Source organism: Carassius auratus, chromosome 31 (genome assembly GCF_003368295.1).
Source record: "Carassius auratus strain Wakin chromosome 31, ASM336829v1, whole genome shotgun sequence".
Classification (NCBI taxonomy): domain Eukaryota; kingdom Metazoa; phylum Chordata; class Actinopteri; order Cypriniformes; family Cyprinidae; genus Carassius; species Carassius auratus.
Genome location: NC_039273.1, coordinates 26,755,791 through 26,779,510, shown reverse-complemented (window position 1 = coordinate 26,779,510; position 23,720 = coordinate 26,755,791). Strand labels below are relative to the sequence as shown.

General features: G+C 36.9%; 1 protein-coding gene across 1 annotated transcript; it reads right to left on the bottom strand.

Moving 5' to 3' along the window:
* Positions 1-708: 708 nt before the first annotated feature.
* LOC113051004 (disks large-associated protein 4-like) lies at positions 709-9,246 on the bottom strand. Its single transcript, XM_026214571.1, has 6 exons — positions 8,785-9,246; positions 8,609-8,700; positions 7,361-7,863; positions 6,963-7,054; positions 5,212-5,367; positions 709-4,077 (listed from the first exon to the last, which is right to left on the bottom strand). The coding sequence occupies exons 1-6, from the start codon at positions 9,178-9,180 to the stop codon at positions 3,844-3,846; spliced, it is 1,473 nt and encodes a 490-aa protein (XP_026070356.1). The 5' UTR covers positions 9,181-9,246; the 3' UTR covers positions 709-3,843.
* Between the last annotated feature and the right edge of the window lie 14,474 nt (positions 9,247-23,720).

Genomic DNA, 23,720 nt, shown 5'->3' with positions numbered 1-23,720 from the left:
TATATATATATATATTTCTTCCTGTTTTTCTTATTCTGGTTAGCATTATATAAGTAGCTGTAAGAGAATATTTAATTGCAAAATCATTTTTCATTTTGTCATAATACTTGTATTCATATTAACAATAATCGTTCTATCCGATATAAAAATCTGTGTTTCCTTATCATCTTTCTTAGAATAAAAATATGGGGAAAATGTTCATATAGATGAATTTGTGTAGGTGTGTTTGAACCTGTGTATCTCAAACCTGTTGAACCTAAAAGTCTCAAAGTTAAAATATATTCACGGCATATGGACCATGACTGGATATGCAACATGATGTTTCTGAACAACAAAATGTTTCTCAATTACAAAGTCTAACTTTTCCAAAACGGTCTGAACATTAAGCCCTGTCTGAAGAAAAACGGGTGTTTTCATAAATGCAGTTTTTTTGTAGGAAATGGTTGAGTGTTAGTTTGCATGCAGATCCGATCTGTGATGTATTTTCTCGACGCTTGTGGCAAATCTCACGCTTTCATATGCAGAAATGTCACAGAGAACAACAACTCCTCTAAACTGCTAATGTTTCACTTCTGCAACTCCAGCTTCCTAACCACCGAGTGTGTCACTTTCTGACCTGGATGGAGAAAATGGGTTTCAAAACACTAGGAAATAAAGTAAATAAAATACGTAAGGGCTGCTTAGAAAGAATAAAGACTCTTAAACACATTTAAACTTTACTCAGATTTACTGTATTTCTTACTAAACAAAAGACCCTGACATACACAGCTTAAACTTCATATAGCATTAGACATATAGAACAAATCCTAGTCAGTAAAATATGTGCTTGTTTCATAAAATATTGATTATCAATCTTTATAATAATAATCTTAATTCCTGTTGCTACAAACTCTTGCATTTAGATGATATATTGTTTGACGGCCGTTAAACAGCTGAAGAAATCGAGAGCGTCCGTCAGGTCAGAGAGGGTTCGACCGCTGTTGTGTTACTCCACTCTCAGTCACTGAACAGGTGTATAAAAGAGTTCATCTAGTATCCAAGCAGCATGAACAGAGAGCTGCAGATCACATCCGTGTGTTGCACAAATGAGAGTTTCTCTGAAACGCATCTGGAGCGCTGAGGAGATAAACATGGTTTCTGAAGATCTGTGATCCACGGTTTGTGCCGTCGTCCTCCGGGAAGCACACAAACATGATCGAGATCACATGTGAACACACAGCCGGACAAGATCGGGAACACATGATGTGAAAACCAGTTTCACAACACTGAAACACCAGACAGTGAAAAACACAGGTGGACAATTTAAAGACATTCAACTGATGTTTTCATAGAACTCCAGAGAAATAAATGGTATCTTCAGAGTGAATAGTCAAAGAAAAATTGGACAAATGTGTGTTTTTTGCAAACATTGGTGTTGGCTAATTTGTCTGTGTGCTTAAAACATTCGGGCTGCGTCTGATTTCATGTAAAACTACAACCATAAAGCATCGGCTTGCTGAAACTGTTGTGTAGATGCAGATAACTTCTGATCATAACGTGAAGATGCAAAACTCAAATGCATTTGGTCAACAACTGAAAATAAAATAAAATAAATAAAATGATATGTACCCACCACTATGATTGGTGTACATTTTTATTTTATTTTATTAATGGAAAATGCTCTATTTATCAGTTTGTCAGTTTCAGTATGTTTTTCAGCTTTCAGATCCAGTGTAATGCATCTGGATGTTTACTGTCGAGTTTTTGTGTATAATCTCTATTTCAGCTTTATACTGTTTTTCCCTTCCTACAAAATTACTGCAATGCATTTTTAATGCATTTAAATACATTAAATTATAAATATCTATAAACACCATAAAATATAGAATAAATAGGAATTATTATTATTTAAATTCTGTTTATTCAACTTGGCCAAACTGTTGTGCTTGTCTATGCAGATTTCATTGGGAAAACATTATTAAATCAGGTTTCCCACAGGAGAGGAGTGTTTATCTGATCTGAGCCTGGAGTTCACTAAACACAGGAGATGAGTATTCAAATCTTCACCCATTATTCTGGTTTATCAGACGTTTGCAGGACAGTCAGACACTCAGCAGGCGTCAACGACTCGACCGACACCGAATGAAGCGAACGACTGGGAGAGGCTCAAAACACATTCACACCATCAGCTGATCACGAGCTGTTCGTGATCTGGGGACGTCTGTCACTGAACGCAGAGCTGCAGGACATCATCAATTCATGACAGTGTATGGGATGAAAAATAATCTATAACATCAAAAAGTTTGGGGTCAGTATGATTTTAAGAAATTAAAACTTTTATTCCGTTAGGATGCACTGAATTGATCAACATTGAGAGTAAAGGCATTCATAATGTTATAAAAGATTTCGATTTCAAATAAAGGCTGTTCTTTTTATCTTTCTATTCATCTGTGAATCCTGAAAAATTAAATGCATCACCATTTCCACAAAAATATTGTGCAGCACAACTGTTTTCAACATTGATAATAATCAGAAATGTTTTATATCAGAATGATTTCTGAAGATGACACTGAAGACTGGAGGAATGATGCTGAAAATACAGCTTTGCATCACAGAAATAAATTACAGTTTAATATATATCCCCATAGAAAACAGTTATTTTAAATCGTAATAATATTTCAAAATATTACTGTATTTTTGATCAAATAAATGCATCCCCAGTAAGAAGAGACTTTCAAAAGCCTAAAGAAATCTTACCAACCCCAAATGTTTTTAATGCTAGTGCATGAAAAGAGTTATGAAACGTACAGTTAGTTTGTACTGGACACATCAGAAGTCAGATTGAGTACACAAAGGATGAAATTAATAAAACCGCATTAATACAAGATTTCTTAATTTGCAGCATTACCAACTACTTTGACCTAATTACCTTCTTCAATAAATTTTTTTACAATTATTTTTTTTTATTCTATTATCGACTGTATTCGTGAAATTAAATGAGTGAAAATTCCCAGTAAACACTTTCCCAAGAGTTATCTAATCAAATGTGTCATATCTGATACTATATTTAAAATGACGAGGAGCGCCAAGAGAAGCTGAATGATTAAATAAAGCGAAGAATCATATTCAGCTCATTCCTTAAGTTTAATCAAGCTGCGTCTGCACTGCGTGTTTTAGGGAGTGCTGATTAAATCATGATATTATAATCTCTGATATTGCTACGAGAGGGTCATAACATCACCCACAATAATGATCCACAGGCACTTCATTCAATGAAACATCAGGTTAGCTTGTTTTTCTCAAAGCGATGCAGAATTAAACAAGGAACACTGGGATTGAAAACCTGTTGAAGCACATCGACGACCGTGAGACTTCAAGACCTGAGATGGAGAAACAGCTTTCACGTGATATCCCACAAACATCAAAACATCCTGGAGAGGAGATGGAAGAGCGCCCCCTGCCTGACCCCAAACACAACATCGCTTCCGTCCATCCAAACCTTAAATAAGAGACGAGGAGCATCACGAGCCGAAGGAAGAAGAACGGAAAGAGAAGCGTGTGACAGGAAGACGTGAGTTCCAGCGAGCGACAGACGGGTTACAGCTCTTATCCAAAATATTAGGACATTTAAAACAATCTGATAGAATTTAGGACAATAGTCATTATCAATAGCAGTCTCAGTTATCAATAATAATAATATTAAATGCAACTATTAAGATCCGTTGTGAGGTGTTCCTTGGCAGTCCCCACAAAACAAAAGGTTTTCCGTTCACACTTTATGGTTTCCGTCACATCGGCGCCATCTTCTGGTGTTGTGTGTGTGACGCCGGAGCCCTTGAGCATGTTGGCTGTGTGTGTGTCTCCTCAGAGCCGTGTCTGCGCCTCGGGGACGTAGATCTCGATGCTGTCTGTGCTCTCGGTGGTGGAGTTCTGCTTGACGGACTGAGCTCTCTTGGCCGCCATGAGCCGCTTGCGAGCCTCCTGTCTCTGTTTGTCCACCGTGTCGTTGCTCTTCTCTCGGCCCAGAGACGCTTTACTCTTCACAGGCTTCTTGGGCACCGGAGGAGCCTGCTTCTGGTTCTCCTGAACGTCACGCGGCTGGAAACATCACACACACACACGCTTAATTAGGGCTGAGCCATTATGACAAGAATCTGAATTGTTCCCTTGAAATTGTAATTGCGATTATTAATTACGATTTTCACAAACTGATGTTTTGAGTAGCTTTATACCATCGCTTGAAGCAACTGCATGCCATACTTGCATGTGAAAATAAACACTCTTCCTAAAAAAAAAAAAAACTTTTTTCTATAGTATTAAGCCTGAAATGTCAAATATACATTGGCTGGGTTTCTAAAAAAAAAAAAAAAAGGACAAAAATGCATTTTATTATAATGTTATCCTAAACCTTAAAGTAAAACAATGGGGGGAAACCCTTGAGATAACCTGTAGAAAGAAAACACACATTTTAAGCATGCAGAATAATATAAGTGAAGTATTATTATTATTTTCTTTAATTGTACTTTTGAATGACTATGTAATTGTGGCATCTGTAATTGTGATCATAATCATGATTAGAAATGTGATTAATTGTGCAGTCATACTCTTAATGCATTTCTGTTTTGGAGTCAGCGTTGTTATTGCTCACTGAAACTATTCACAATCATTTCAATCACTGAAATAGAATTAAATATAAATATAAGATGCAAAAGTTCTTGCAAAACTTGGCAGCTAACTGAAAAAAAAACTGACAATTATTATTATTCTGATTTCTGAAGATCATGTGACACTGAAGACTGGAGGAATGATGCTGAAAATACAGCTGTGCATCACAGAAATAAATTACAGTTTAACAGATATTCACATAGAAAAATGTTATATTAAATTATAATAATATTTCACAATATTGCTGTTTTTCCTGTATTTTTAGTCAAATAAATGCAGCTTTGGTGAGCCGAAGAACATCATAAAAACTTCTCATTCCCAACTTTTAACTAATAGTGTAAACTAAAACTAAATAGAAATACAAATAATAAATTAAATAAAAATGACAAAAGTACTTAAAAATCTAAAAATCTAAAAGCTAATTCAAAATACTATAAAATTATATAAATAATACTAAAATAACACAATTCTGAATATGAAGATCTACATTTGCAAATCAGAATTTAACATCCGCATCAGTGCCATTTATTTCTATTCCTGCTGATGTTTCATTAGTTGTGTGTGCACCTGCTTCTCCGGCGAGTCTCCTTCCAGCTTCCACTCGTTTGATTTGAGATGATAAAGCTCGTCAAACTTGAGGCTGATGTCTTCTATTGACAGCTGAAGAAGATCCCAAAACCCGGCCAGATCTTGAGCCGTGGGTCTGGGGTTTGCGTTCACATTCTGAACAGATGGAAAAATAAAGAGCTGTCACAAGAGGGCGACACTTCTCTGCTGCTCCTAGATGTGCTGCTCTTGATTTATAATGCTGAACTTCAGTCAGAATCCATGCTATATTTGAGACAGAGATACAGGCCTTTCAAAGAGCATCATTAAACATATTTTGAAGAAAGTTTATTGTTTTTTTAAATGACCAAATAAGAGTAGTTTTATGAATAATATGCACACGTTTATTCTGCTCAGTATGCTGTATACTTCTGTCTCAGTACATGAAACACTGAATATAAATCATTCTGGTAAGACACTCTGATTCTGCCAGTTTTATGGAGGTAAATTTAAGACTTTAAAGTGAATTCAGGATAAAAAGATCAAATATTTGCCAATAGACATATCAACTTAATTCAAAAGGAAATAGTTTTAATACGCTTAGGATAAACTCTCTTGACTTTTTTCAATTTCCCCCCCCAAAAAAAAAAAACAATACTTCATATCTTAATTTAGCATCTCAAGTAAATGCTTGATTTAAGGTGTTTCAATTTTTGTACTGGAAAACAAAAACACACTCCAAGATATTCATGTGCAACATTCACTGCAAGACATCCTGCTCAAATTTAAGTTCTTTTAAGGTATTAATTTGTGGAAAAATAAGGTGTTTTAAAACCTGTAGAAACAATGTTATGTTTCATTAATGCCGCGTTTCCACCGAAACAATTGCACCAGGAACGTTTTCCCCAGGAACTATTTTCCCCTCAGACCTGTTGCTTTCTGTGTTTCCACCACGGTGTAAAGTACTGGGAAGATTAGGCAAATAGTCTGGTGACGTAGGTCTGTGCGTGTTTCTCAATACAAAGTAAGCACATTTTGGACGTGCATCCTCTGTAGTTCAGACTTTGCTCATTCGACTCAGGAGTGTGATGTAACATTATATATACAGCCATTACAATGAAAATAAATGTTATATCAACTGCCTCTTTTTATTTTCATTTTCACATATAGATAAATTGAATACAGACCAAAGATAACCAGTTAGATTTACCCAAAACAAATGATATTTTATGTTTAATCAGAGTCAGCGGCACATATCAGAAGGTCTATCCGAGGTGAGGGCTGCTTCTCGGCGGATAGATGATCACTGAGCTCCCGCTGATAGTGTGGAGCTCACCGTCTCTGAGATCGGTGAAACACATTTTTAAATAGGCGCTGTCTTTATAAATAAACCACAGATTTGAGTTTTAAACAAACAAATTATCGCCTGAAATACTTTTAAAATTACATTTCATGACACAATAACAGTAATATTTTGAAAATGATCCGAATTAATGGTGGTTTAACTCAACCAATCAGGATGTTTAGCGCTCAAGTCCCGCCCCCGAATGTTCCGGAACTTTGAAAAAGTACCACCTAGCCAGCAGGGACTTTCTGAGGGGCGTTTTTTTACCCGGAACTTTATTTAGATCCTTGTTTACCAGCCCAAAGTTCCTAGTACCTGGTTAAAGTTCCAGCGGTGGAAACGCAGCTTAAGTACAAAAACAAAACGGGTGGATGTGTGTCGAATGAGAGGTGCCATGTTTCTTCTGTCGTTGCTGGGATTGACCTACCAGGTTCTGTTCACACAGGCCTCTGAACTGCTGGAACTTCTGAGACATGAGCAGCTGAGCACAGCCCACCGCGCTACGAACCTTCCCCAAAACTAGACAGAGAGAGAGAGAGAGAGAGAGAGAGAGAGAGAGAGAGAGAATGAGAGAGAGACAGAGAGAGAGAGAGAGAGAATGAGAGAGAGACAGAGAGAGAGAGAGAGAGAGAGAGAGAATGAGAGAGAGAGATCTGTAAGCACTGGCAGAAAGTACTAAACCAATAAACCATATATGTATATATTTTATTTGATCTTTTATTTCAGACAACTAAAACCATTTTTATTAGATTTAGATTTAATAACAAAACTGTTTTCTCTCTCAACAGATCTCTAATAAACCTTAGGTGCACACATCGATCTTACCCTCCTCTGAGAGCTGGTGTTCGCTCGTCTCTTTCTCCATCTGACTGCACCATCCCTCCATCCGTCCCGTCTCGGCCTGCAGGAGCTTCAGGAACCAGTGACCGTCCCGCCGGCACGCTGTGGCCCCCGTCAGCGGCTGGGCAGGGCCCCCGCTCCCCGTCCCGTTCCCGCTCTCCAGCCAGGGGTCGGGCGGCGGGAGGGAGGACGGGTCGAGGGCCGGATCCAGACTCTCGGAGAAGGACGAGGAGCTGCTCTGTGTGGTCGAGCGATTGGTCAGGATCTGTCGGGAGGGGCCGCTGGTCGTCACCGCCACATCATTGTCATGGTTACCGTTGTTAAGGGAGAGCTGCGGAGGCGAGTCCACCGATTGGCTGGCGCTGTTGACCATGACTTTCTTCTCGGTGTGTTTGGAGTTGGACGGGAACGTCAGGGATGTGAGCGAGAGGTCTTGTGTGTCTGAGTCCGTCTCTTGACGAGAGGCCATACTACTGGAGCGGCTGAAACTAACACACACACAGTTATTAGTCAAATGAGGTCACTTCAAAATCAGATCAAGTACGTGTCCAACTCTATATTTGAGCAGAAGCATGAAAACGTGCTTCTGCCGTCTTCACAGACATGAGCTGACATCAGATTCACAGAGACTGTGTTTAATCAAGCGGGGTACAGCATTAATGTTTGCAGTCTACACTAAGAGTGCCACCTCAAAATTCATTAATATAACATTTTTTAAACTTGACAACAAATATTCAAAATGATTCAATTAATTTTTGATCATTTAGTGCAATGTAACAATAATAAAATAATTTGATATGCAATTATAAAAATGTTATTTTAGTATTGCTCCAAATCGTTTAATTGTTTAAAAGTATGGAATCGGTCAGATAAAATAAAAAAATTATAATAATTTATTTATTTAATTAAAATACAGTCAGTAACACTGTGAAATATTACTACAATTTAAAATATATTTTGTTTTACTTATTTGTATATATTTTAAAATTTAATTTATTTCAGTGATGGCAAAGCTGCTATTATTATTTAAGTTTCAAAAGAGTGGCATTTATTTGAAATGGAAAACTTTTGTATAATTATATTATAATAGGAATATAATAATTTAATTATTATTGTCTTTACTGTCAGGTCAACTGAATGCTTCCTTGGTGGAAAAAAAGTATTATTTTCTTTGCAGCTGAAAAAGACTCAGGGTTTATCGTACAGTGAGCGAGAAACTTGGAACAAACTCACGTCCAGCCGTCCTCCACTTGAACACCGATCGACTGGAATCTGGCCAATGGTGGCGTCTCTACCTTGGCCTGTAATTCCTGAATACAGTCGACCTACAAACAGCAGTGAAATACCATTTATTAAGATTCAGTGATTCAGATTCTTTGATACTGGAGTGTGTGACGGACTAAACTCACTTGAATCCCAATGGAGGAGAGTTTCCGTCTCGGGACGGGGTCTACAGGACGTTCGTCTGCAGAGAGCGCTTCCCCCTTCACCTGCTCATGATGGGAGTCTCGGAGCGGGTTGGGAGAGATGACCACGGCCGCCGGGATCTGGGGCTCACGGGGCGGCGCTACAGGGGGTCGTGACCCTTTGGGCAGGCTGTCGAGGCTGTCGGAGGAGTTGCTGCGTCCTGATTGGCTGTTGACCTCGTTCTTGCGGTCGAGGTTGTCGGGGTAGCTGTCCTGTGCAGACTCGGTGCTGCTCTGCACGGTGACGGAGATGAAGGGTTTGGAGGTGGTTCGAGGGGGAACAGGAGGCGGAGCCACCCTCTTACAGGAGGTCATGCATGTGGAGACTGCCAAAAACATTCAACTTTAGAGCAATGATGAGACTGACATTAACAGACACTCAAAATTCACTTTGATGGTAGATGTGTTTGTATGCATGCAAGTACACACACACACACACACACACACACACACACGTACTTACTATTATAATAACAATTAATTATGCATAATTACATGCAAGAAACCCTAAGCCAAACCCTAAACATAACCATAACCGTATGTACACGTAGTTAATTAATATTACTCAGTTCTTAAATGCATAATTACACTGTAACAAGGACACCTTAAAATAAAGTGTGACCTAATTATTTATTACTTTTAAATAATATTTTAAATGCCTAATAATTAAATATTAACTAATAAAAAAAATCTAAATGATCACAAAATAATTTTCATCTTCAGTTTTGATGCTTCCAAATCAATTGCTGTAAAAGGTTCTGTAATTTTGCATAAATGTTCATATTTCTTCAACATATTTATGTACAGCCCTATTTGACAAAAATAATCAACAATGAATAAATAATATAAATGATGATTATCGTAAAACAACTGCAATAATATAACCAATTATTGTTATTTATTTTTAAAATAATGTCTATGTGTGCAATCTAAATGATAACAAATATTGAAGCTATTCATTTATTGCTTCAAAATTAAAAAAGTTGCTGCCATAAATTATTTACTAGTACTATTAATAGTAACAAAAGCTTACAACTATAATTAAATTCACTGTATATATACAGTAGAGACGAAAAGTTTGGAAACATTATTATTTTTAATGTTCTTGAAATAAGTTCCTTCTGCTCATCAAGCCTGCATTTATTTTATCAAAAATACAGAAAAAACAGTAATATTGTGAAATATTATTACAACTTAAAATAATTTTTTCATTATCAAAGTTGGAAACAGTTCTGCTGCTTAATATTTTTCAGAACATGTGATACTTTTTTAGGATACTTTGATGAATAAAAAGTAAAAAAAAAAAGATGCTATGTTTTTAAAATATAAATATTTTGTAATAACAATATACACTACTGGTCAGTAATTTGGGGTCAGTAATTTATTTATTTTATTTAAATAAAATCAATACTTTTATTCAGCAAGGATGTGTTAAATTGATAAAAAGTGATAGTAAAGAAAATATATTATTAGAATATATATTATTCGATTATTATTATTTTTTAAATAAATGCAATATTCAAATAGAAAACTATTATTTTAACTTGTAATAATATTTCACAATATTACTGTTTTTTCTGTATTTTTGATCAAATAAATGCAGGCTTGATGAGCAGAAGAAACTTCTTTCAAAAACATTAAAAATAGTAATGTTTCCAAACTTTTGGTCTGCACTGTATATTATATATATATATAATTAAATTTTTATTATTGCATTTATTTATAAAATTGAATATTAAAGCTGACTCTGACATACAAAACTGCAAAGGCCAAGACTGATGAGCAAAATCAAAGGCTGTTCACCCCCGCCCCCCCAACAACAACAATATCGACAACAATAATAATTATAATCATAATCATAATTAAAGCTGCAAGCAGCGATGAACGGGCCCTCGCACCCGGGCTCACCGGCAGCGAGTGGCTTTAGTTAATAGGTGAACGGTGAGAAATATGCGTTTAAACTCATAAATATAAGTAGAATATATCAATGTTTATTCCATATATGTGACAATCTTCCTGTTGCCAGCAGGTGGCGCTATCATTATAGTGGAATATTGGCCTTCAGATGTGTTCAGGGCAGGACTTTTGTCGAACATGTGAAGTTTGGGGAGGATTGGACATTTTATGCCTGAGTTACAACAACATCCTATTTAATGGCGAAACATCGAAATTTGTCAGGCCGCCATGGACACGCCCTTTAACGAAACCTCAAGATTTTGCAATTTAAGATCGCAAAAGCCTTTAGATTACACTGACCAAGTTTGGTGTTGATCTGAATAAATCTCTAGGAGGAGTTTGTTAAAGTACGACCCCTGAAAATGGCCAAAACAACACTAATTTTGCAGAGAAAATTCTAAATAACTGACTTCCTGTTGGGATTCGGATTTCGTACCAAGAGACTTTTTCGTAGATATTGGTGAGTTACATGTGTGTACCGATTTTTGTACATGTACGTGAAACATAGCTCGAGGCGCACTCCGTTTAAAGTGTATACGCACTCCGTTGAAAGTGTATAGGTGGCGCTATCGAGCCATTTTGTCACACTCGATGGAATATTGGCCTTCAGATCTGTTTAGGCCAGGTCCCTTATCACACAAGTGAAGTTTGGGCAAGATCGGACATTTTATGCCTGAGTTATAACATCTTTTATTCCCATGGCGAGACATCGAACTTCAACACGGCGCCATGGACACACCTTTTAACAAAAACTCAAGATCTTCACAACTAAACATCACACAGGTCTTTAGATTAGACTGACCACAAAAAAGACATTGATGTCATACAATTTCTAGAAATAGTCTGTCACAGTGTAAAATATGTCACTTCCTGTTGCCAATAGGTGGCGCTATGACTATAACTGAATATGGGCATGTAGATCTGTTCAGGTCAAGAGTCTCATCCAACATGTGAAGTTTGGGGCAGATTGGACATTGTATGTCTGAGTTACAGCAACTTCCTTTTTCATGGTGAAACATCGAAATTTGTCAGACCGCCATGGACACGCCCTTTAACGAAACCTCAGGTCCTTCGCAATTTAACATCACTAATGGCTTTAGATTACACTGACCAAGTTTGGTATTGATCTGAATAAATCTCTAGGAGGAGTTCGTTAAAGTACAACCCCTGAAAATGGCAAAAACAACACCAATTTTGAAGGGAAAATTCAAAATAACCGACTTCCTGTTGGGATCCGGATTTTGTACCAAGAGACTTTTTTGTAGGTATTGGAGTGTTACATGTGTGTACCAATTTTTGTACATGTACGTGAAACATAGCTCGAGGCGCACTCCGTTGAAAGTGTATAGGTGGCGCTATAGAGCCATTCTGCCACACCCGGTGGAATATTGGCCTGCAGATCTGTTCAGGCCAGGACTCTTATCACACGTGTGAAGTTTGGGGAAGATCGGACATTTTATGCCTGAGTTATAACATCTTTTATTCCCATGGCGAGACATCGAACTTCGTTGCGGCGCCATGAGCAAGCCTTTTAACGAAAACTCAAGATCTTCACAACTGAACATCGCACAGGCCTTTAGATTAGACTGAACACAAAAAAGACATTGATGTCATAAAATTTCTAGGAGTAGTTCGTCGCAGCGTAAAATATGTCACTTCCTGTTGCCAATAGGTGGCGCTATGACTATAACTGAATATGGGCATGTCAATCTGTTCAGGTTCGGAGTCTCATCAAACATGTGAAGTTTGGGGCAGATTGGACATTGTATGTGTGAGTTATAGCAACTTCATTTTTCATGGCGAATCATCGAAATTCGCCAGGACGCCACGGACACGCCCTTCAACGAAAACTCAAGATCTTCGCAATTTAACATCGCAAAGGCCTTTAGATTAGGCATACCAAATTTGGTGTTGATTTGAAGAACTCTCTAGGAGGAGTTCGTTAAAATACAACACATGGAAATGACCAAAATTACACAAAATATGCTCATAATATTAAAAATAACCGACTTCCTGTTGGGTTTAGAATTTCGCTCCAAGAGTCTTTTTTGTAGGTATTGGTGTGTTACATATGTGTGCCAATTTTCGTGCATGTAGGTGAAACATAGCTGGAAGGCTGTTGATTTTCTTGGTATAGGTGGCGCTGTCGAGCCATTTTGCCACACCCTCTTCTGAATCCTATATCAGACGAAAATTTTCACCAGGTTTGACGCGTGTGCAAAGTTTCATGACTTTTTGAGCATGTTAAAGCCCTCAAAAATGCGATTCATTCGGGAGAAGAAGAAGAAGAAGAAGAAGAATAATAATAATTAAAGCTGCAAGCAGCGATGAACGGGCCCTCGCACCCGGGCTCACCGGCAGTGAGTGGCTTTAGTTAATAGGTGAACGGTGAGAAATATGCGTTTAAACTCATAAATATAAGTAGAATATATCAATGTTTATTCCATATATGTGCCAATCTTCCTGTTGCCAGCAGGTGGCGCTATCATTATAATGGAATATTGGCCTTCAGATGTGTTCAGGGCAGGACTTTTATCGAACATGTGAGGTTTGGGGAGGATTGGACATTTTATGCCTGAGTTACAACAACATCCTATTTCATGGCGAAACAATGAAATTTGTCAGGCCGCCATGGACACGCCCTTTAACGAAACCTCAAGATCTTCGCAATTTAAGATCGCAAAAGGCTTTAGATTACACTGACCAAGTTTGGTGTTGATCTGAATAAATATCTAGGAGGAGTTCGTTAACCCCTGAAAATGGCCAAAACAACACTAATTTTGCAGAGAAAATTCCAAATAACTGACTTCCTGTTGGGATTCGGACTTCGTACCAAGAGACTTTTTCGTAGATATTGGTGTGTTACATGTGTGTACCGATTTTTGTACATGTACGTGAAACATAGCTCAAGGTGCACTCCGTTTAAAGTGTATACGCACTCCGTTGAAAGTGTATAGGTGGCGCTATTGAGCCATTTTGCCACACTCGATGGAATATTGGCCTTCAGATCTGTTCAGGCCAGGACCCTTATCACACAAGTGAAGTTTGGGCAAGATCGGACATTTTATGCCTGAGTTATAACATCTTTTATTCCCATGGCGAGACATTGAACTTCATCTCGGCACCATGGACACACCTTTTAACAAAATCTCAAGATCTTCACAACTAAACATCACACAGGTCTTTAGATTAGACTGACCACAAAAAAAGACATTGATGTCATAAAATTTCTAGGAGTAGTTTGTCGCAGTGTAAAATATGTAACTTCCTGTTGCCAATAGGTGGCGCTATGACTATAACTGAATATTGGCATGTAGATCTGTTCAGGTCAAGAGTCTTATCCAACATGTGAAGTTTGGGGCAGATTGGACATTGTATGTCTGAGTTACAGCAACTTCCTTTTTCATGGCGAAACATCGAAATTTGTCAGGCCGCCATGGACCCGCCCTTTAACGAAACCTCAAGTCCTTCGCAATTTATTATCGCAAAGGGCTTTAGATTACACTGACCAAGTTTGGTGTTGATCTGAATAAATCTCTAGGAGGAGTTCGTTAAAGTACAACCCCTGAAAATGGCAAAAACAACAGCAATTTTGAAGGGAAAATTCAAAATAACCGACTTCCTGTTGGGATCCGGATTTCGTACCAAGAGACTTTTTTGTAGGTATTGGAGTGTTACATGTGTGTACCAATTTTTGTACATGTATGTGAAACATAGCTCGAGGCGCACTCCGTTGAAAGTGTATAGGTGGCGCTATAGAGCCATTCTGCCACACCCGGTGGAATATTGGCCTGAAGATCTGTTCAGGCCAGGACTCTTATCACACATGTGAAGTTTGGGGAAGATCGGACATCTTATGCCTGAGTTATAACATCTTTTATTCACATGGCGAGACATCGAACTTCGTCGCGACGCCATGAACAAGCCTTTTAACGAAAACTCAAGATCTTCACAACTGAACATCGCACAGGCCTTTAGATTAGACTGACCACAAAAAAGACATTGATGTCATAAAATTTCTAGGAGTAGTTCGTCGGAGCGTAAAATATGTCACTTCCTGTTGCCAATAGGTGGCGCTATGACTATAACTGAATATGGGCATGTCAATCTGTTCAGCTTCGGAGTCTCATCAAACATGTGAAGTTTGGGGCAGATTGGTCATTGTGTGTGTGAGTTATAGCAACTTCATTTTTCATGGCGAATCATCGAAATTCGCCAGGCCGCCACGGACACGCCCTTCAACGAAAAGTCAGGATCTTCGCAATTTAACATCGCAAAGGCCTTTAGATTAGGCATACCAAATTTGGTGTTGATTTGAAGAACTCTCTAGGAGGAGTTCGTTAAAATACAACACATGGAAATGACCAAAATTACACAAAATATGCTCATAATATTAAAAATAACCGACTTCCTGTTGGGTTTAGAATTTCGCTCCAAGAGTCTTTTTTGTAGGTATTGGTGTGTTACATATGTGTGCCAATTTTCGTGCATGTACGTGAAACATAGCTGGAAGGCTGTTGATTTTCTTGGTATAGGTGGCGCTGTCGAGCCATTTTGCCACACCCTCTTCTGAATCCTATATCAGACGAAAATTTTCACCAGGTTTGACGAGTGTGCAAAGTTTCATGACTTTTTGAGCATGTTAAAGCCCTCAAAAATGCGATTCATTCGGGAGAAGAAGAAGAAGAAGAAGAAGAAGAATAATAATAATAAAAAACAAAGCAGATACAAGAGGGTCCTCGCACCTCGGTGCTCGGGCCCTAAATATAGCTGCAAGCAGCGATGTCGGGCTCAAGCCATCAGTGCAACGCCACCCTGGTGGCATCGGGAAAACTGTGCCCAGCGGGCATAAGCATTTACAGTAACCCTCTGACAATCAAGTTTTAAGGGATGTGGCAGTTAAAGGGTTAATCCGACCAATCTAGACTTTGAAATCACATACACAGAACAATATATATAACTTTAGTAACACTTTATTTTAAAATGTATAAAAAATGTATAAGGTGTGCATTGTAGCTGACACCTATATGAACACATTACAATTGTTTTGTGACTACAAGTCTTTCTTCTCAAATGCTATTGAGTGGTCGCGAACGCGGATGGGAGAATGGCGCATATTTGTTTTGTTTTTTTTGAGCAACTGGTGCCCCCTCTGGGAGTTGGTGCTCTACGAAGACTGCATACTCTGCATATAGGGAGCGGCGGTACTATCTGGAAGATATATTCCTCAAACCATCGTACAAGTGAAGGTGATGCTAGTCCTTCAAGAATCGCTCAAAACCTTTTCAAGTGTACAGTTTCCTTTTATTGCATCTTGAAATAAATATTTCTGAATTCTGAATCAAACTGGGTTGTGTTTATTGATTTATTTTATAAGACAACTGAAACTTTAATCTTCTTTGTAATATATGTGCTTTTAAACCAAGAACAATGTAATTAGAGATGTATTCCTGCTTAATAATGACTATTATCAAGGGAAAAGGCTTTATAATCATGAACTATTTACTAATGCTTAGCTAATGAGTGCAGTTATTATAAAGTGTTACCAATGCATTTACTAATGTTAACAAATTAGACATTATTATACAGTGTTACCAAACCCTTTAATAATTTATTAGTGTTTTTTAATGATTTTAATGACCTATAAGCATTTGTGAAATAGTTTTGCTTGCATTGCAGCTTAATCTGTCAGTTGAAGAGTTTTACTGTTACATCCATGAGATTAATAAATGTCATGTCACGTCACAGGTTGTCATAGGTCAGTATCAAATGAGTTTGAAATTATAATTTGCAGCACAAATAAGGCTTCTTAGGATGTTTTTAAATCCCAAAAACTGTCAGAAAAGGATAAGGCCTAAGAGATTTCTTAACCTGTAATGAAAGGAAAAAAACACCACCATTAGCAACAACAAAAACAATAACAATTTAAAATATAGATTTTTTTTCCTGATTATTAAAGGAATGATTAGGTCTCTCTCTCTCTCTCTCTCTCTCTCTCTCTCTCTCTCTCTCTCTCTCTCTCTCTGCCAGACAGCCCCTCCCTACAATCCACACACACTGTCAGTCACCAAAGATTCACAGTCACCAACCCCCTCACACTCACACTCCCCCTCCCTCTCCCCCTCCCTTTCCTCACACAGACGGAGTGGCCAGAGTGAGATCATGTCAGTTGAGAAGTCTGACAGTTTTTTCTTTTCTTTTATCCATACAGTGTTGTAAAGTCATGAAACTATGCATATTTCCTCATAATGATTTGATCTCTGTATGAAAACATGCCTTGAAGTGTTTGGAAGCTGCAATTTAGACATACAATACAATTAATGTTTCCCTTCTTACTGTCATTTCAAAAAATCACCACGTCAAAACCGTTCAAGCTAACCAAAATCCGTTCGCAATTTAAGTTCCTCGATGTTGTTTCTTCATGTAGTCAAAGTTTGGTGTGTATAGTGTACTTCCCATGTGAGGAGTATGCATTAATTCACAACTGTAAAATCTCAAAAATACACATTCAAATCAAAATAGCTGACTTCCTGTTGATCGTAGCTTATGACTGTGAATTAGAAAGTTGTCCGTCTTGATAAGAACAATTTAAGTACCGAGTTTGGTGTCTGTAGCTAAAACTAAATAAAATGCATTATTATTATTATTAGCTGTACACTTGCTAAACATTTTTAAATATAAACTTATGCAATTGTGTGTGTATATATATATATATATATATATATATATATATATATATATATATATATATATATATATATATATAAATTCAAGTGTACAGTTTTCTTTTATTGCATCTTGAAATAAATATTTATGAGTTCTGTGTTTGTTTATTTTATTTATTTTATTTTACATTTTTTTTAGGGAGATTACAGCCTTTAATCTCCTCAAAATAAATGTGCATATAAACCATGAACAATTTAATTATAGCTGTATTTATAAAATGCTTACTAAAATATTAATTTTGGGAGAAGGCTATATAAAGCATGAACTGACTATTTACTAATGCTTAGCTAAGAATTGCAGCTATTATGAAGTGTTACCAATGCATTTACTAATTTTAACAATTGAGACATTATTTTAAAGTGTTACCAAATCCTTAAATAATTTAAAAGTGTTTTGTTATGATTTCATTAACCTATAAGCATTTGTGAAATAGTTCTGCTTGCATTAAAGCTTAGTCTTCATCTGTGAGCTGAACAGTTTTACTGTTACATCCTTGAGATTATGTAAATTCAAATAAATGTCATGTCACAGGGTGACAGAGGTCAGTATCAAATGAGTTTGAAATTATTATTTGCAGCACAAATAAGGTTTTTTAGGATTTTTTTTAATCCCTGAAACTGTCAGAAAAGGATAAGGCCTAAGATATTTCTTAAGATGTAATGATAACAGCACAATTAGCAACAACAACAAAAAAATAACTATTTAAAATACAGTTTTTTTTCTGGTGATTAAAGAGATGTTTAAGTCTCTCTCTCTCTCTCTCTCTCTCTCTCTGTCTGTCTGCCACTCAGCTCACACCCCTCCCCCACTCACACTCACACACACACACAGAGTCAGCACACAGAGTGACAGAGTGAGATCAGATGTCTGACAGTTTTTTAATTTTCTTTTAATCATACAGTGCTGTAAAGTCATGAAACTATGCATATTTCCTCAGAATCACTGGTTTTCTAAATTAAAAATGTTTTTTAAAGGTTTGGAAGCTGCAATTTAAAAATACAAGACGATTAATGTTTCACTTTTTACTGTCATTTCAAAAAATCACCACGACAAAACCGTTCAAGCTAACCAAAATCTGTTCGCAATTTAAGTTCCTCGATGTTTTTTCTTCATGTAGACAACGTTTGGTGTGTATAGTGTACTTCCCCTGTGAGGAGTATTCATTAATTCACAACTGTAAAATCTCAAAAATACACATTCAAATCAAAATAGCCGACTTCCTGTTGATCGTAGCTGATGACTGTGAATTAGAAAGTTGTCCGTCTTGAAAAGAACAATTTATGTACCAAGTTTGGTGTCTGTAGCTAAAACTAACCCCCCCACTTTTGACAAAAGGTGGCGCTATAGAGTGCCTCCTTCACGCCCTTTTAAAAGCTTTTGCCATTATCTAGCTATCACTAATACTGATATGTGTTTTGAGTTTCATGTAAATCTGAGCTTGTTGTATGCCTCAAACTCACCATAACAGAACATTCAAGTTTGACACGTTGCCATGGCAACACTATATCAGATATCAATATCCCCACAACAGATTTACATCGGCCGTGTTTTGTCATTATTCTGATGAAGTTTTAAGTAAATCGAGTAAAAATAAGATGCTGAATTCAAAGCATTTGGAAAATGACACACTTCCTGCTGCCAGTTGGTGGCGCTATAACGTTGACTCTTAATAGCCACATATATACAATCGGTATCATACAACGAACAAACCCATGAAGTTTGATCAAATTCAGGAAATGTATGTGGATGTTATTAGACATTTCCTGTTTCTCATTTCTCGCCATAAGTTCCATGCCTCGCCACGGGCAAACCGTTCGAGATATCAAAAATCCCCTCGCAATTTTTCATCCTCAATGTCTTGAGATCATGTTCACCGAGTTTCGTGGCGGACGGGTTGAAAACCTCAGAGGAGTATTTCAAATTCCAGAGCATGCTTTTTTTAAACAGCCCTGAATAGCTGACTTCCTGTTGGGCGGAGCCTATGACATAAAGTGTGAAAGTTGTTCGGCTCAATGAGATCTATAAGTCTACCGAGTTTGATATAAATACATGCAAGTGTGTGTGAGCTATGGTTCAAGAATTCTGACTGTCTTCCAGGGGGCGCTGTAGAGCCCCTGTGCCACGCCCGGGTCCCAGCCTCTGCGGCGTCCTGATGGCCGCAGATTCCAATGTGTGTGCCAATTTTCAAGAGTTTTTGAGCATGTTAAGGCCCCCAAAACACCCCGGAAGGTTTAATAAAAAATAAAAATAATAATAAATATAGCTGCAAGCAGCGATGTCGGGCTCAAGCCATCAGTGCAACGCCACCCTGGTGGCAACGGGAAAACTGTGCCCAGCGGGCATAAGCATTTACAGTAACCCTCTGACAATCAAGTTTTAAGGGATGTGGCAGTTAAAGGGTTAATCCGACCAATCTAGACTTTGAAATCACATACACAGAACAATATATATAACTTTAGTAACACTTTATTTTAAAATGTATAAAAAATGTATAAGGTGTGCATTGTAGCTGACACCTATATGAACACATTACAATTGTTTTGTGACTACAAGTCTTTCTTCTCAAATGCTATTGAGTGGTCGCGAACGCGGATGGGAGAATGGCGCATATTTGTTTTGTTTTTTTTGAGCAACTGGTGCCCCCTCTGGGAGTTGGTGCTCTACGAAGACTGCATACTCTGCATATAGGGAGCGGCGGTACTATCTGGAAGATATATTCCTCAAACCATCGTACAAGTGAAGGTGATGCTAGTCCTTCAAGAATCGCTCAAAACCTTTTCAAGTGTACAGTTTCCTTTTATTGCATCTTGAAATAAATATTTCTGAATTCTGAATCAAACTGGGTTGTGTTTATTGATTTATTTTATAAGACAACTGAAACTTTAATCTCCTTTGTAATATATGTGCTTTTAAACCAAGAACAATGTAATTAGAGATGTATTCCTGCTTAATAATGACTATTATTAAGGGAAAAGGCTTTATAATCATGAACTATTTACTAATGCTTAGCTAATGAGTGCAGTTATTATAAAGTGTTACCAATGCATTTACTAATGTTAACAAATTAGACATTATTATACAGTGTTACCAAACCCTTTAATAATTTATTAGTGTTTTGTAATGATTTTAATGACCTATAAGCATTTGTGAAATAGTTTTGCTTGCATTGCAGCTTAATCTGTCAGTTGAAGAGTTTTACTGTTACATCCATGAGATTAATAAATGTCATGTCACGTCACAGGTTGTCATAGGTCAGTATCAAATGAGTTTGAAATTATAATTTGCAGCACAAATAAGGCTTCTTAGGATGTTTTTAAATCCCAAAAACTGTCAGAAAAGGATAAGGCCTAAGAGATTTCTTAACCTGTAATGAAAGGAAAAAAACACCACCATTAGCAACAACAAAAACAATAACAATTTAAAAATATAGATTTTTTTTCCTGATTATTAAAGGAATGATTAGGTCTCTCTCTCTCTCTCTCTCTCTCTCTCTCTCTGCCAGACAGCCCCTCCCTACAATCCACACACACTGTCAGTCACCAAAGATTCACAGTCACCAACCCCCTCACACTCACACTCCCCCTCCCTCTCCCCCTCCCTTTCCTCACACAGACGGAGTGGCCAGAGTGAGATCATGTCAGTTGAGAAGTCTGACAGTTTTTTCTTTTCTTTTATCCATACAGTGTTGTAAAGTCATGAAACTATGCATATTTCCTCATAATGATTTGATCTCTGTATGAAAACATGCCTTGAAGTGTTTGGAAGCTGCAATTTAGACATACAATACAATTAATGTTTCCCTTCTTACTGTCATTTCAAAAAATCACAACGTCAAAACCGTTCAAGCTAACCAAAATCCATTCGCAATTTAAGTTCCTCGATGTTGTTTCTTCATGTAGTCAAAGTTTGGTGTGTATAGTGTACTTCCCATGTGAGGAGTATGCATTAATTCACAACTGTAAAATCTCAAAAATACACATTCAAATCAAAATAGCTGACTTCCTGTTGATCGTAGCTTATGACTGTGAATTAGAAAGTTGTCCGTCTTGATAAGAACAATTTAAGTACCGAGTTTGGTGTCTGTAGCTAAAACTAAATAAAATGCATTATTATTATTATTAGCTGTACACTTGCTAAACATTTTTAAATATAAACTTATGCAATTGTGTGTATATATATATATATATATATATATATATATATATATATATATATTATATATATATATATATATATATATATATATATAAATTCAAGTGTACAGTTTTCTTTTATTGCATCTTGAAATAAATATTTATGAGTTCTGTGTTTGTTTATTTTATTTATTTTATTTTTTATTTTACATTTTTTTAGGGAGATTACAGCCTTTAATCTCCTCCAAAATAAATGTGCATATAAACCATGAAACAATTTAATTATAGCTGTATTTATAAAAATGCTTACTAAAATATTAATTTTGGGAGAAGGCTATATAAAGCATGAACTGACTATTTACTAATGCTTAGCTAAGAATTGCAGCTATTATGAAGTGTTACCAATGCATTTACTAATGTTAACAATTGAGACATTATTTAAAGTGTTACCAAATCCTTAAATAATTTAAAAGTGGTTTTGTTATGATTTTCATTAACCTATAAGCATTTGTGAAATAGTTCTGCTTGCATTAAAGCTTAGTCTTCATCTGTGAGCTGAACAGTTTTACTGTTACATCCTTGAGATTATGTAAATTCAAATAAATTGTCATGTCACAGGGTGACAGAGGTCAGTATCAAATGAGTTTGAAATTATTATTTGCAGCACAAATAAGGTTTTTTAGGATTTTTTTTAATCCCTGAAACTGTCAGAAAAGGATAAGGCCCTAAGATATTCTTAAGATGTAATGATAACAGCACAATTAGCAACAACAACAAAAAAATAACTATTTTAAAATACAGTTTTTTTTTCTGGTGATTAAAGAGATGTTTAAGTCTCTCTCTCTCTCGTCTCTCTCTCTCTCTGTCTGTCTGCCACTCAGCTCACACCCCTCCCCACTCACACTCACACAACACACACAGAGTCAGCACACAGAGTGACAGAGTGAGATCAGATGTCTGACAGTTTTTTAATTTTCTTTTAATCATACAGTGCTGTAAAGTCATGAAACTATGCATATTTCCTCAGATCACGGTTTTTCTAAATTAAAAAGTTTTTAAAGGTTTGGAAGCTGCAATTTAAAAATACAAGACGATTAATGTTTCACTTTTTACTGTCATTTCAAAAATCACCACGACAAAACCGTTCAAGCTAACCAAAATCTGTTCGCAATTTAAGTTCCTCGATGTTTTTTTCTTCATGATAGACAACGTTTTGGTGTGTATAGTGTACTTCCCCTGTGAGGAGTATTCATTAATTCACAACTGTAAAATCTCTAAAATACACATTCAAATCAAAATAGCCGACTTCCTGTTGATCGTAGCTGATGACTGTGAATTAGAAAGTTGTCCGTCTTGAAAAGAACAATTTATGTACCAAGTTTGGTGTCTGTAGCTAAAACTAACCCCCCACTTTTGACAAAAGGTGGCGCTATAGAGTGCCTCCTTCACGCCCTTTTAAAAGCTTTTGCCATTGTCTAGCTATCACTAATACTGATATGTGTTTTGAGTTTCCATGTAAATCTGAGCTTTGTTGTCTGCCTCAAACCTCACATAACAGAACATTTCAAGTTTTGACACGTTGCCATGGAACACTATATCAGATATCAATATCCCCACAACAGATTTACATCGGCCGTGTTTTGTCATTATTCTGATGAAGTTTAAGTAAATCGAGTAAAAATAAGATGCTGAATTCAAAGCATTTTTGAAAATGACACACTTCCTGCTGCCAGTTGGTGGCGCTATAACGTTGACTCTTAATAGCCACATATATACAATCGGTATCATACAACGAACAAACCCATGAAGTTTTGATCAAATTCAGGAAATGTATGTGGATGTTATTAGACATTTCTGTTTCTCATTTCTCGCCATAAGTTCATGCCTCGCCACGGGCAAACCGTTCGAGATATCAAAAATCCCCTCGCAATTTTTCATCCTCAATGTCTTGAGATCATGTTCACCGAGTTTCGTGGCGAACGGGTTGAAAACCTCAGAGGAGTTTTCAAATTCCAGAGCATGCTTTTTTTCCAGCCCTGAATAGCTGACTTCCTTCAGCTCCAA

What these genes read in the sequence shown, in the direction of transcription:
- LOC113051004 (XM_026214571.1), bottom strand. Translation starts at nt 9,180, where the DNA reads ATGTTTTTGGCAGTCTCCACATGCATGACCTCCTGTAAGAGGGTGGCT. An exon ending in TCTCCTCCATTGGGATTCAA is followed by an intron (nt 8,701 to 8,784) that starts GTGAGTTTAGTC and finishes TGCTGTTTGTAG; the next exon opens with GTCGACTGTATTCAGGAATT. An exon ending in CAAGTGGAGGACGGCTGGAC is followed by an intron (nt 7,864 to 8,608) that starts GTGAGTTTGTTC and finishes TGTGTGTGTTAG; the next exon opens with TTTCAGCCGCTCCAGTAGTA.